The sequence below is a fragment of the Clupea harengus genome, chromosome 11, assembly GCF_900700415.2.
Source record: "Clupea harengus chromosome 11, Ch_v2.0.2, whole genome shotgun sequence".
Classification (NCBI taxonomy): domain Eukaryota; kingdom Metazoa; phylum Chordata; class Actinopteri; order Clupeiformes; family Clupeidae; genus Clupea; species Clupea harengus.
Window position 1 is genome coordinate 28,581,764 of NC_045162.1, and position 12,450 is coordinate 28,594,213.

The window sequence follows — 12,450 nt, forward strand, 5'->3', positions numbered from 1 at the left end:
TATATCATGATAGTCCAAATGGTCTCTGAATGTCATCCCAGTCAGCTAGGCTCCAAATGTTCTTCTCTCTGTGGGTTCAACTGCACAGTTGATCAGTGCAATGCAACATCTACCAACATGAGAAATAGCAAAAGAGCAAAATGTAGGGTTTGTTGTCAAAAACAGACATTCATGTTTTAACATCGCTGCTCTAGTCCTCACAGCTCCTAAAGCAGGTCTTGAAGAATATAGACTGAATATTGTGAATATTTTTCATGTGTTAATATGACATATTGTCATCGTGTTAATATTACAAAATGTTTAATATTATGTCAAATGTAATATTACACATAATATTATACATAATATAATGGTACGTTTTGGGGTGGACAAAACCATTTCATTAAATAGGTCTTGTCAGAAGTAGAGGTTGGTCTAATAATGATTGTAAACAATTCTGCACCTCAAATCATTATGTGTCAGTACTATGAATACTAAATATTACACATAGTAAAATAATGAGTCTGTAATGCTGCTTTTCCATGCCACACACACACACATACACACACATACACACACACACACACATGCCACACACACACACATACACACACATACACACACACACACGCCACACACACACACGCCACACACACACATACACACACACACACACATGCCACACACACATACACACACCCACTGGTTTCTTTCACATGACCTATAAATGGAGTCTTATTCAGTGCATCTTAGCTGAGTCATATCAGGAATGCATCAGTCGTCATGGAGACCAGACACACACTAGCCCTCTTATGGATTCAGGCTCTTTAATAATGGCTGCCCTTTAGCTAGCAGGAGAAAGAGCAAGCGAGTTCATCCACCTGTCTTTCAGCACCCCTGCTGGCATTCCACAGACCTGGTGGTGACACATCCCTGCCTCCTGCCTCCTGTGCAGATCAATGCATTGAGATGGAAGAGAGGAGTGGCTGAGATTAGGCATTCCATTAGCGTGGGGCCAGTTGTGTGTGCGCAGACTCTGAGCGTCATCCCTGAGAGAGTGGAGTGGTGTGAAGGTGAGGCAGAGTGGGATGTACTCTTAATGATGAAGAAGAGGAGGAGGTGGGGGCCTTCTCCGGTCTCCTCAGAATCCATATGGAAACGTATTCTTTCTAATCCACTTAACCCAGTGTTGTCGTGTCACAACAGCTTCTTTTCTGCACAGAATCAGATCAGCACACTAGATGTATTCAAAGATTCCAGGGCTGTCTTCATTCAGAGAGGTTTGGAAGCTTAACGGTAAACCTGGACGCCTTCAAACCTTTCCACATTCTACCTGCGAAAACATTTGTCCTCAGCTGTGTTCAGATGCATATTTTGCATTCCAAGCTGTGCTTTGAGGAGCTATATGTGGAGTATAAGCTCAATATGAATGATGTCTGGCCTTCAGTCAAGCCACAGCTCAGCTCGGATACATACATACAGTATCTTGGGCCACTGCTTGGTATCTTTGCACAGTCAGCATTCATGTGTAGACACGACGATATGTACCTCCCCTCCTATTTCATCTAGTGACATAAATTTCTCCAGCTAACAACCTGTGTGTTGTGAGAACTTGACCTCCGACTCAACAAATGCAGGACACAGTTTTTCACTGAAAATATGAGACAACCCCCCTACTCTTAACGTCAGGTTCCTATTCTATGGATGGCATTGTCTTCATCTGCCTCTCCTCTCTACTCCCTATGTCCTTCCTCCTCCTCCTCCTCCTCCTCCTCTCACCTCCTCCAGCAGGATGACAGGCCCCTGCCTGGCCCCACGTCTGGCCCCGGTGTAGAGCAGGAGCAAAGCCCATCCTCTGTGTTCTCTCTGGCTCTTTTTCTCCTCCATTAGGCCCACTGGGCCCCACGGCTCTCCTGGCAGCCTCCCGTGGCCAGGCCTGCTGTCAGGGGCGCGGGCAGAGCTGCCAGGGAGAGTGGAGCGGAGTGGAGTGGAAGCAGAGCGTGGTGCCAGCACTCGCCTCTCAGGTGACTTACTAAACGGCCTCATTTTTCATCCCACTTCCTGACCCATTGAAAGTGGCTGTGTATATGTACACCTATAGCACAGGCTGGCGTTCACTCCGCGAGCCTCACTCTGCCTGGTGTGTGTGCTCCTCGCTGGATATTGATCAAAGGATTAAGGGCCGATATGATCACATTGCATGTGGTGATTCAGCCTGCAGACAAGCAGTGGGAACAGATCCAAACCAAACGTCTGTCCTGTGACTGCTGTTGAGCCCTAGACTGGAACTCTGTGCCACTGGGTCTGGCAGTGGAAGAAGAGCGAGCGAGGGAGAGAGAGAGAGAGAGAGAGAGAGAGAGAGAGAGAGAGAGAGAGAGAGAGAGAGAGAGAGAGAGAGAGAGAGAGAGAGGAGAGAGGGAGGGAGGGAGGAGAGAGAGAACCTGAGAGAAAGAGAAGAGAAGAGAAGAGGAGAGAGAGAGAGAGAGAGAGAGAGAGAGAGAGAGAGAGAGAGAGAGAGAGAGAGAGAGAGAGAGAGAGAGAGAGAGAGAGAGAGAGAGAGAGAGAGAGAGAGAGAGAGAGGGAGGGGGAGGGGGAGGGGGAGGGGGAGGGGGAGGGGGAGGGGAGGGGGAGGGGGGGGGGGAGGGGGAAGAGGAAGAGAGGGAGAGGGAGGCGCAGGACTGTTTGTCCTCCTCAGTCACCTGCCTGCTGCTGCATCCTCATGCCAAATATGGAGGGAAAGTACTCGGGTTGGAACTCAAAACACACAATTCTGGTGCTTTTGTTGAAATACAGATGGCCTAACTAGCATACAAGTTTGGATTCCAAACGAAGGGACACTGATGTGTGAGAGAAAATAAAGCTACATCTCAAAGCTACCTCTCATCTCACACTCTCTCTGTGTTATCCTGTCTCTTCTCTTTCTACCTCCCTCACACACTCTCTCTCTCCATCTCTACCTCGCTCACACACACTCTCCATCTCTACCTCTCTCACACACACTCTCTCTCTCCATCTCTGCTTCACACACACACTCTCTCTCTCCATCTCTACCTCTCACACACTCTCTCTCTCCATCTCTGCCTCACTCACACACACTCTATCTCCATCTCTGCTTCACACACACACACACTCACTCTCCGTCTCTGCTTCACACACACACACACTCTCTCTCTCGCCGTCTCTGCTTCACACACACTCTCTCTCCATCTCTGCTTCACTCACACACACTCTCTCTCTCCATCTCTGCTTCACACACACACACACACTCTCTGTCTCTGCTTCACACACACTCTCTCTCCATCTCTGCCTCACACACACTCTATCTCTCCATCTCTACCTCTCTCACACTCTCTCTCTCTCCATCTCTACCTCTCTCACACACTCTCTTTCTCCATCTCTGCTTCACACACACACTCTCTCTCTCCATCTCTGCTTCACACACACACTCTCTCGCCGTCTCTGCTTCACACACACACACACACACACTCTCTCCGTCTCTGGCCTGTTTTATAAGCACCATCTGGAACACCTCTGCTTTGACAGTATTTGTGTTTGCTGGAGGGTTAGAGCTGTCACAACTCTGTGTGTGTGTGTGTGTGTGTGTGTGTGTGTGTGTGTGTGAGAGAGAGAGTGACAGTATGTGTGTTTGCTGGAGGGTTAGAGCTGTCACAACTGTTTGAAAAAAGATGGGACAGTGTTTCCGGTGGTGGGAAACATAGGTATTGTGTGTGTGTGTGTGTGTGTGTGTGTGTGTGTGTGTGTGTGTGTGTGTGTGTGTGTGTGTGTGTGAGAGAGAGAGAGATACACTAACCCTAGAGTGTGTCCCTGTGTTAATAAGAGTCCCATCCATCAAAGCCACAGTGGCAGTGCACTACCTCAGAATGACGGCTTCCCTTCAGTTGACTTTGAGTCCCAGTGTGTGTGTGTGTGTGTGTGTGTGTGTGTGTGTGTGTGTGTGTGCCTTTGAGTCCCAGTGTGTGTGCAGGGCATCAGTCCAAGCACAGGGACGTGTGTACTGACTGACTGTTTCTTCTCACTGCAGCACATCCTCCTGGCTTTCAAATTCATCCTGGCCTTTGTGATCCCAGACGTCCCCAAGCAGATCCAGATCAAGCTGGCCCGCCTGGAGTTTGAGTCCTTGGAGGTTCTGAAGAAAAAAGTGAGTTTCAAGAAGTGTGTGTGTGTGTGTGTGTGTGTGTCAGATGTTTTGGTGTGGACACAGCATTCATTATTTGTGTTTTTACACAAAGATATACACCCAAATCAACACTGAGGGTTTTGCTCCCAAACAAGCTGTACACTGATATGGCAAACCGCACCCGACTGCTGGGGCTCCAGTGAGCCACTCCACCCAATCTCTAATGGAGATGGAGATGTGTGGGGCACGTGTGCCGTGGCTTGAGGGTGCATAGTTATGGATGTGTTTGTGTGTATAAGAGGGAGAAGGCCAGAGTGTGTCTCCATGCGTATGAGACTGTGTGCTAATGAGGTTTGGCTATTTTGGCAGATGTTTATGACCTGGCAATATGCTAAGAAGTAGGTCACACTCTCTCTTTCTCTCTCTCTCTATTTCTCTCATTCTCTATCTTTCTTTCTTTCTTTCTTTCTTTCTTTCTTATATACACCCAGGCAGCACAGGACCTAATTTACACTGAAAGGCTATGAAAGCCTCTCAAATTTATGAGCGGAGAGCTAGTATTCTGCACGCCACTCAGTGGGGAAAAAGGAAATGTATTTCCACAATGGGCTTAGCTGGACCCTTAATCTTCAGCCAGCAACAGCAGTGCATTTGTCAGTGTTTGGAGCGGGGCGCGAGGAGGCCGGGGACATTAATAGATATTGATATGAATCATCTGAATCGTAGCCGGTCTGACAGCCTTTTATGGGATTAAAGCTGGAGCCAAAGTGCTCAAGTAATTAGCACGGCCATTATTTCATGCACACAGAGTCCTGAGTGAGACGTCTCGAATCGATAGATGGTAGCCCCACTTGTTTCCACAGCAATTTATCTTTTAGGTAAGTTTAAGTAGATTGATTCTTGTTTGTTTATTGTCCTTTTCTGTCGTTGAGCAGATGCGACCCCATTTACGGTAAGTCTGATGCCATAGCCGTTGCCTTTTTGTATGACAACTTGCCGTGCCTTGCTGCTCTGTGTAACCACCTGGGTGTCATCAGAGTTAAGCCTGCTGATCAGTGGCCGATGGTCGTCATGGTCACTGCTGGTGTTCGTTGTGGTGGTTTGTGGCACTAAAGTTCTTCAAGGTTTTCACATGAATGTTTTAACAGCTTCTTGGATTCTACAGCATTGGATGGTTTGAGTTTGCGTGATCAAGAAAGCACACGTTTGGAGTTTCCTCTCGCAAATGATTAACACTTTAAATGGATGGACGCAAACCATTGTCACAATGATGATGATAATAATACAAATACTAATACTAATAATAATAAAACAATTTAAAGACCTAACCCACAGTAGCACTACCTGTCTGGGTGGAGTAGCATGTGATGTGCCCCTGTGTTACTAGCAGAGAGGTAGGTGGAGCGTTAATGCTCTGTGTCTGCACACCCTTGAGTTGTGTTCAACTGGATTACACCATCATCAGTCTGTGAGCACAGCATACAAACAGAGGAATACACCTAAAGGGACAATTCCAGTTGTGCTGCTTCATTGTGACTGCACACTGATTGGAGGTAAGTTTGGGTGTAGTCTGGGATTTTTTATTTATTTTTTACCCCTCCTTTAACATTTTTTAACATCAGATGGTCTGTTTTCAGACTCATTGATTAAGTATCAGCATGATGAAGCAGGCTGAGCCAAGAGACGAAACTACTCGTCTTCCTCTGGAGCATCACAAACCAAACCTGACACCAGCTGTGGCCTTTTGGCAGCGCTGCGGATACCGCCCCCTTTCTGCCCGTAGGTAGGGATAGCGCCCCCTTTCTGCCCGTAGGCAGGGATACCGCCCCCTTTCTGCCCGTAGACAGGGATACCGCCCCCTTTCTGCCCGTAGACAGGGATACCGCCCCCTTTCTGCCCGTAGACAGGGATACCGCCCCCTTTCTGCCCGTAGGCAGGGATACCGCCCCCTTTCTGCCCGTAGGCAGGGATACCGCCCCCTTTCTGCCCGTAGGCAGGGATACCGCCCCCTTTCTGCCCGTAGGCAGGGATACCGCCCCCTTTCTGCCCGTAGGCAGGGATACCGCCCCCTTTCTGCCCGTAGGCAGGGATAGCGCCCCCTTTCTGCCCGTAGGCAGGTGATACCGCCCCCTTTCTGCCCGTATGCAGGTGATGGCCTCACCATTCATTTTCCTCAGCACTGCACTTGGAAGCACAAAGAGCATGTGACCTGCCTCCAGAGACCAAAGAAAGAGATGGTGGAAGATGGAGTGATGACGAAGGACGATTCTTCTTCCTGTCGCTAACCAACTTCCGCATCTGACCCCATCAATCGCGCCGCCAGCTGACCCCGATGGATTTTTTTTTTCCATGGGTTCAGCAGTAACTGCAGCAAAGCACCCTGGGAGCCGAGCCTCCCATTTGGGCTCGGCCTAAAATAGCTGCTGCCGGCCTGATGGAAACCCCCTGCTAACAGCCAGAGCTGGCAGGCCACCAGCGGCACACAGAGGTGACACAGTCCCAGGGAAAGGTCACCCTGCCTGCACAGGAGAGGAGAGGATGGCACAGACACACCTCTGGAAGATGGAGCCAAGAGGAGCTGAAGCCTGAAGAATATGTATATACATGATTGAATCTTTCATCTGGTGTCTTGTCTCTTGGTATGCGGATCAGGAGGCACTCTGTTGAATGTCAATAAGCACAAGGTCATGTGTCTGTGTTTTGTTATTGAAAGCACTGCTAAGGTCACGAGGTTATGGTTAAGGTCACTGCTAAGGTCACGAGGTTACGTAATAGCACATTTACCCTTCCTGTGTTGGAAACACTGTTTGTTCTGCCTGAATGGCGCCCTGATGTTGACTCAGACTCCATCCAACCTGTTCAACCGGTCGGCTCCAGCACACACACCGGTGCGCTGGAGCTGCTGCTGTTCCCGTGGCAAAGGCTGAGACAAGATGGCGGTGCTGAGAAGCCCATGGAAAAGCTGCTGATGTACCACTACTCCCATGCATCATCACCCCAAGGCTTGGGACAGGCTCTCTGTCAGTTTCTGCAGCAGGGATGCGGGGGCGACAGTGGTACAGTGGTGCGGGGGCGACCTCGGGGGCGACAGTGGTACAGTAGGTAGAGAAGTCGTTTAGTAATCAGAAGGTTGCTAGTTCGATTCCCTGTCGAAGCGTCCTTGAGCAAGACACTGAACCCCTAATTGCTCCTGATGTGCAGTGTGCCATCAGTGTAAAAGTAAAATGTGTATACATTGTAAGTCACTTTGGATAAAAGCGTCTGCTAAATGACTAAATGTAAATGTAAATGGATGCACTCCCAGCCCACAGAGCTCTGCGGCTCAAAGCACTCGCTCCACTGGAGGGGCTACTCTTCTAGCACGGGGCCATCGTTACTCAAGGCGTGAACGTGCTGGTAGTAGTGTGTTACTGGCTCTTCCATGACTGCACCGATGGGCCATTTTTTCTCAAAGCGTTCCATCCAGCACAGGACAGGGAAGTGTGTCAAGACTAGTGCCTCTAGTGCCTCCATTAGTGGAACCTCTGCTAAGAAGAAATGCATCATCAGAGACCTAACAGATGTGTGATGCATGCAGCTTTTCCTCAACTCCTGTCAGGAATGAGTAATGCAGCCCAACCTAGGGGGGAATGGTGTTGGTCAAGGGATGGTTCCTTATCTGGCCATAGATAAAACAGGACGCGTGAGTCACGGAGGATGGCTGTCAGTGTCTAGAGGCCAATGAGAGGTTTAGATGGCCTTCGTTGACCTCTGCCAAATGCTGCCAATTAGCACAAGTCACCACCATCATGAATGAATGAATGAAACATTTCAATGGCTCTCATCTACTAAACTGTTTGGAATGTTCCCCCCATGTCTGTGTAAAGGTAAAACACTGTACTTGTGTTCAGGATCAGCCTTGACCTGGCCATCTCTTGGGTGCAGGTGTTTGGGGTGTTCAGCCTTGACCTGGCCATCTCCTGGGTGCAGGTGTTTTGGTACTCTGAGCTGTTCAGAATTGGGCTGAGAGGCTTTAGGCTTTTGGGTTCCCGACTGTGAGCAGTCAGAGACCTATTATGACCTTCCATGATTAATACCAGCCTTCCCAGGCAATGCCACATGTGATGCTCTAAGGAGGATTATTCCCCATATAACTCTTTTCCAATACGATGCTTGTAGTGGGAGACGGCCGGGCAGCATGGGTGACGAGGCGAGTGCTTCTTCCTCTGGGCTGAGTACTTCTGTCTGGGGGTGGTGAGGTCTCGTGAGTCATGCTGGTGGCCTAGTTGCAATATTCAGCATGTCAAAGGGTTTGACTGTATGTGCGCCGTGTCCCCAGACCTCAAGGACAGCTCAGTCAACAGTCAAACAGCTTCAAACCTGCATTCAGAAACAGGCGACGCCATTCCATTCCACCCTTTCAGAGGGTTGTGGAGTTCATGGGTATGTTGAAGATTGACCATGGGCCTCATAATCATATCTAGCACTAAAGAAGGCCTTAATTATGACAGTCTGATAACGTCTGCACCCTTAATCATGTCTCGCACTAAAGAAGGCCTTAATTATGACAGTCTGAGAAACGTCTGCAACCTTAATCATATCTAGCACTAAAGAAGGACTTCATTATGACAGTCTGATAACGTCTACAACCTTAATCATATCTAGCACTAAAGAAGGACTTCATTATGACAGTCTGATAACGTCTACAACCTTAATCATATCTAGCACTAAAGGACTTAATTATGCGTCAGTGCAGAGTAGCATGACCCAGAATGCAGCACTGCAATCGAAAAAAAAAGGAACTGCCTGTTTACCCCAAATTACAAAAAATGTAATCTCTCCAATTTGTCACTTGTAGTCTAAAACCAGAGAATTTCCAATTCATCAAAGGCTTTCTGCTGGACCATCTCTGATTTGCCTGGATTTTTATTTTCACAACAGTGGTTTATGACCATATAGCAATTATGCAAAGTTTTCATTAAAACAAAGTAGTCATTGTAATTTTGTCAAATCAAACATCAGACATCAAGTCTGCATAAACAATGTTCACAGCCTTCTGTGATAAGTGCAATAATGTGCTCCTCAGTGAGCATGTTTAAAACGACTTACAGTGGTCTTATGATCATAGACCTTTTTATTTAAAACAGGCTAATCTGAGATGGTAAGGCAGACATTTCTTGCAATTTGATTAATTTACAGAGAACCCTAAAAACCCTAAATTGTATCAGCAGCAAGGTTCTATAATAGATATCCATACTGTGTGTGTGTGTGTGTCTAACGGAATGGGTCTTGTGAGCAGTGATGACAGGCTCATGTTCCCTCTGTTCAGGGTCTGTGCAGCGTGAAAGTCTTTGCTCAGAAAAAGATGCTCGTGTCAGCAGAACTAACCCTATCGATCCCTCTGCTCTACTCAAAAGTTAATTGCACGTAACACTTTTTTCAGAGAATGTAATTTGCCTTTCCTTGCTGCAGGCACTGGAATACATTTATTAACTCAGGCTCCTGCAGTATCTGAGGAATGGATTAGAATGAAAAAAAAAAAAAACAATTAGTTTTTCATTTTAATTATGCTACATTCCTGAAAAGCTATGGGTGACATTATTAGCCCTAGTTTAGAATGGATTTATAATTTTAGACATTCATTGCTGTGTACTTTATTTGTAGTCACATGTAATCATCTAGCTAATAATAGTACAGAATCTCCCAACTGGAGGAGCTGATGTTGGCCATGTACTGGTGTTCATGCCCACCACTCACAGCACTGACTGACTGCACTGTGACTCATGTGAACAGAGCTGCTCCAGAGGCACTATAACAAAAACCTTGAGCTCTTCTTATTCTCCCAGGCTCTCAGCAAGGTGGACTGTTGCTATTTTTATCCACATAGTTGATTCAAACTGATGTCACAGAAAGAGCTTATCTGTAAGAGATCAAATCTGTTGTTCTGATGTTTGTTATTTATCTTTCCAGAAAATCTTGGAGACCTCGGAGAGCCCAAACACTGACAAGTGAGGAGGAGGAGGAGGAGAGACATCGCCAACCCAGATACTGACGCCAAAGATCTTCTTGGAAGTATTAGACAATAGTGGATGGTGTTTACAGTACACACTGAATGCACTCCGTGGCCCAAACACGCTGTTCTACGCCGGCTCCTCACAGCTTTCGACTGTTACCAAACCTAGTTAGAATCCAGAGGCCTTTGCCTGCTTCTGCAGACTTTAATGTTTTGTTCCGTTTGGTTTTAATGCAAAATAAGTGATCCAGTTTGTTGTAATGGACAGCTCACGCCCCATTGGTGAGGTAGAGCATGTATAATCTAAACTCTTATCTTATACTGCCTAATAATATGCTTGAGGCGCAGGGGTTTGGGTGCTTCACAAGGCTAGCCGCATTCATTTGCAAAAAAATGGGATCCATCTTGTTCTTTTCTAAAAATGGACTCCACCAAATCAAGGATCTTCAAAGATAGAGCATGAATAACCCTTTTATCTTCCTCTGCAGACACGGTCATCTTTACTGTGGGGTTGGAAATCTCCATATCAGAAGCGGCCCTCTAAATATAGTCCTTTTTTAAACAAATGATTTGCAATGCATAGCTCAGGAACACGGACACATCACCACTCCCTGTAGACCGCACTAGCCTCACCAAGCATTACACAGCACTTCCTTATTCTCTCACCAAGAACCCAAAATACATCAATATTAAAATGGTTTGTTGTTGTTTGAGCACGGAATATACCATTGTTGCACTGACAAGAAAAGACTTAATCGTTTATTTATTTTTAGACCTTATACTCAAATGTCAGGCAATGCCTTTAAATGTCACCATATCAAGTGTTACAGTATCCTGGTCCTCAGACATCGTGCAAGATATCACTGGCAATTTTCACAGAACTTGACACTGGAGGTATACATGCTCTTCCTTGGTTGGAATAAATGTATAAAAGGTAATAAATGTGTCCTGAGACCATGTGTGGAGTGGAGTTTGTGTTGAGTGCACCGAAGGACATGAAGCTGGACACACACACACACACATCTCCCCACCACCACCCTTCACTGAAGGACATGACGCTGGACACACACACACACACACACACACACACACACACACACACACACACACACACACACACACACACACACACACACATCTCCCCACCACCACCCTTCACTGAAGGACATGACGCTGGACACACACACACACACACATCTCCCCACCACCACCCTTCACTGAAGGACATGACGCTGGACACACACACACACACACACACACACACACACAGCTTCTCCCCACCACCACCAGTCTTCACTGAAGGACATGACGCTGGACACACACACAGCTTCTCCCCACCAGTCTTCACTGAAGGACATGACGCTGGACACACACACACACACACACACACACACACCTCACTTCTCCCCACCATCACCAGTCTTCATTGAAGGACATGACGCTGGACACACACACACACACACACACAGCTTCTCCCCACCATCACCAGTCTTCACTGAAGGACATGACGCTGGACACACACACACACACACACACACACACAGCTTCTCCCCACCATCACCAGTATTCACTGAAGGACATGACGCTGGACACACACACACACACACACCCCATCACCAGTCTTCACTGAAGGACATGACGCTGGACACACACACACACCACCAGTCTTCACACCTCCAAACTCAGTAACAACACAGAGATCAATGGCTGCGCTGCATGTGTGTGCACCTCTATGAGCCTCCAGAGCTCTGTGTGTGTGTGTGTGTGTGTGTGTGTGTGTGTGTGTGTACACCTCTATGAGCCTCCAGAGCTCTGTGTGTGTGTGCACCTCTATGAGCCTCCAGAGCTGTGTGTGTGTGTGTGTGTGTGTGTACACCTCTATGAGCCTCCAGAGCTCTGTGTGTGTGTGTGTGTGTGTGTGTGTGTGTGTGTGTGTGTGTGTGTGTGTGCACCTTTGAGCCTCCAGAGCTCTGTGTGTGTGTGTACACACCTATGTGGCCAAAGTGCAGTGTTGCCGGAGGAGGGGGAGGGTGCTGGGTTACTGGAGATCTCGGCCAGAACAAGCTGGATGTAAATCACTACAGAGTAGCTGTCATCACGGGATGGGTGAAGGACTATTTGAAAAAGACACCTTCAACCTTTAACACTGTTCATCCTGAAAAGTTCAGTTCTTTCCATTACCGAGTAACAATTTATAGGGCAGTTTGGTCACACCTTGTGTCAATAAGCTGATCAAATCTCTCCTTAGTAGACTTAGTACTATTGTACTATTTTCGTTGCAATTTTTGAGAATCCCTGCAGCAAATTCAGTCACTTTTGGCCGCAACAATCCCAACAAACC

The 12,450-nt window shown here is 47.4% G+C and overlaps 1 protein-coding gene across 5 annotated transcripts in view; it reads left to right on the forward strand.

Moving 5' to 3' along the window:
* Positions 1-11,063, forward strand: part of ano10a (anoctamin 10a) — a 24,832-nt gene extending 13,769 nt beyond the window's left edge. For 3 of the 5 annotated variants that reach the window (XM_031576732.2, XM_012839599.3, XM_031576733.2), the window contains 3 exons: positions 4,022-4,138; positions 5,053-5,069; positions 10,067-11,063. In XM_031576732.2, the coding sequence (XP_031432592.1) occupies positions 4,022-4,138; positions 5,053-5,069; positions 10,067-10,148 (216 nt within the window). In that variant the 3' untranslated portion in view covers positions 10,149-11,063. The remainder of the gene's footprint in view (positions 1-4,021; positions 4,139-5,052; positions 5,070-10,066) is intronic. The other 2 variants (XM_031576735.2, XM_012839615.3) reach the window with 1 other exon arrangement.
* The last annotated feature ends 1,387 nt before the right edge of the window (positions 11,064-12,450 follow it).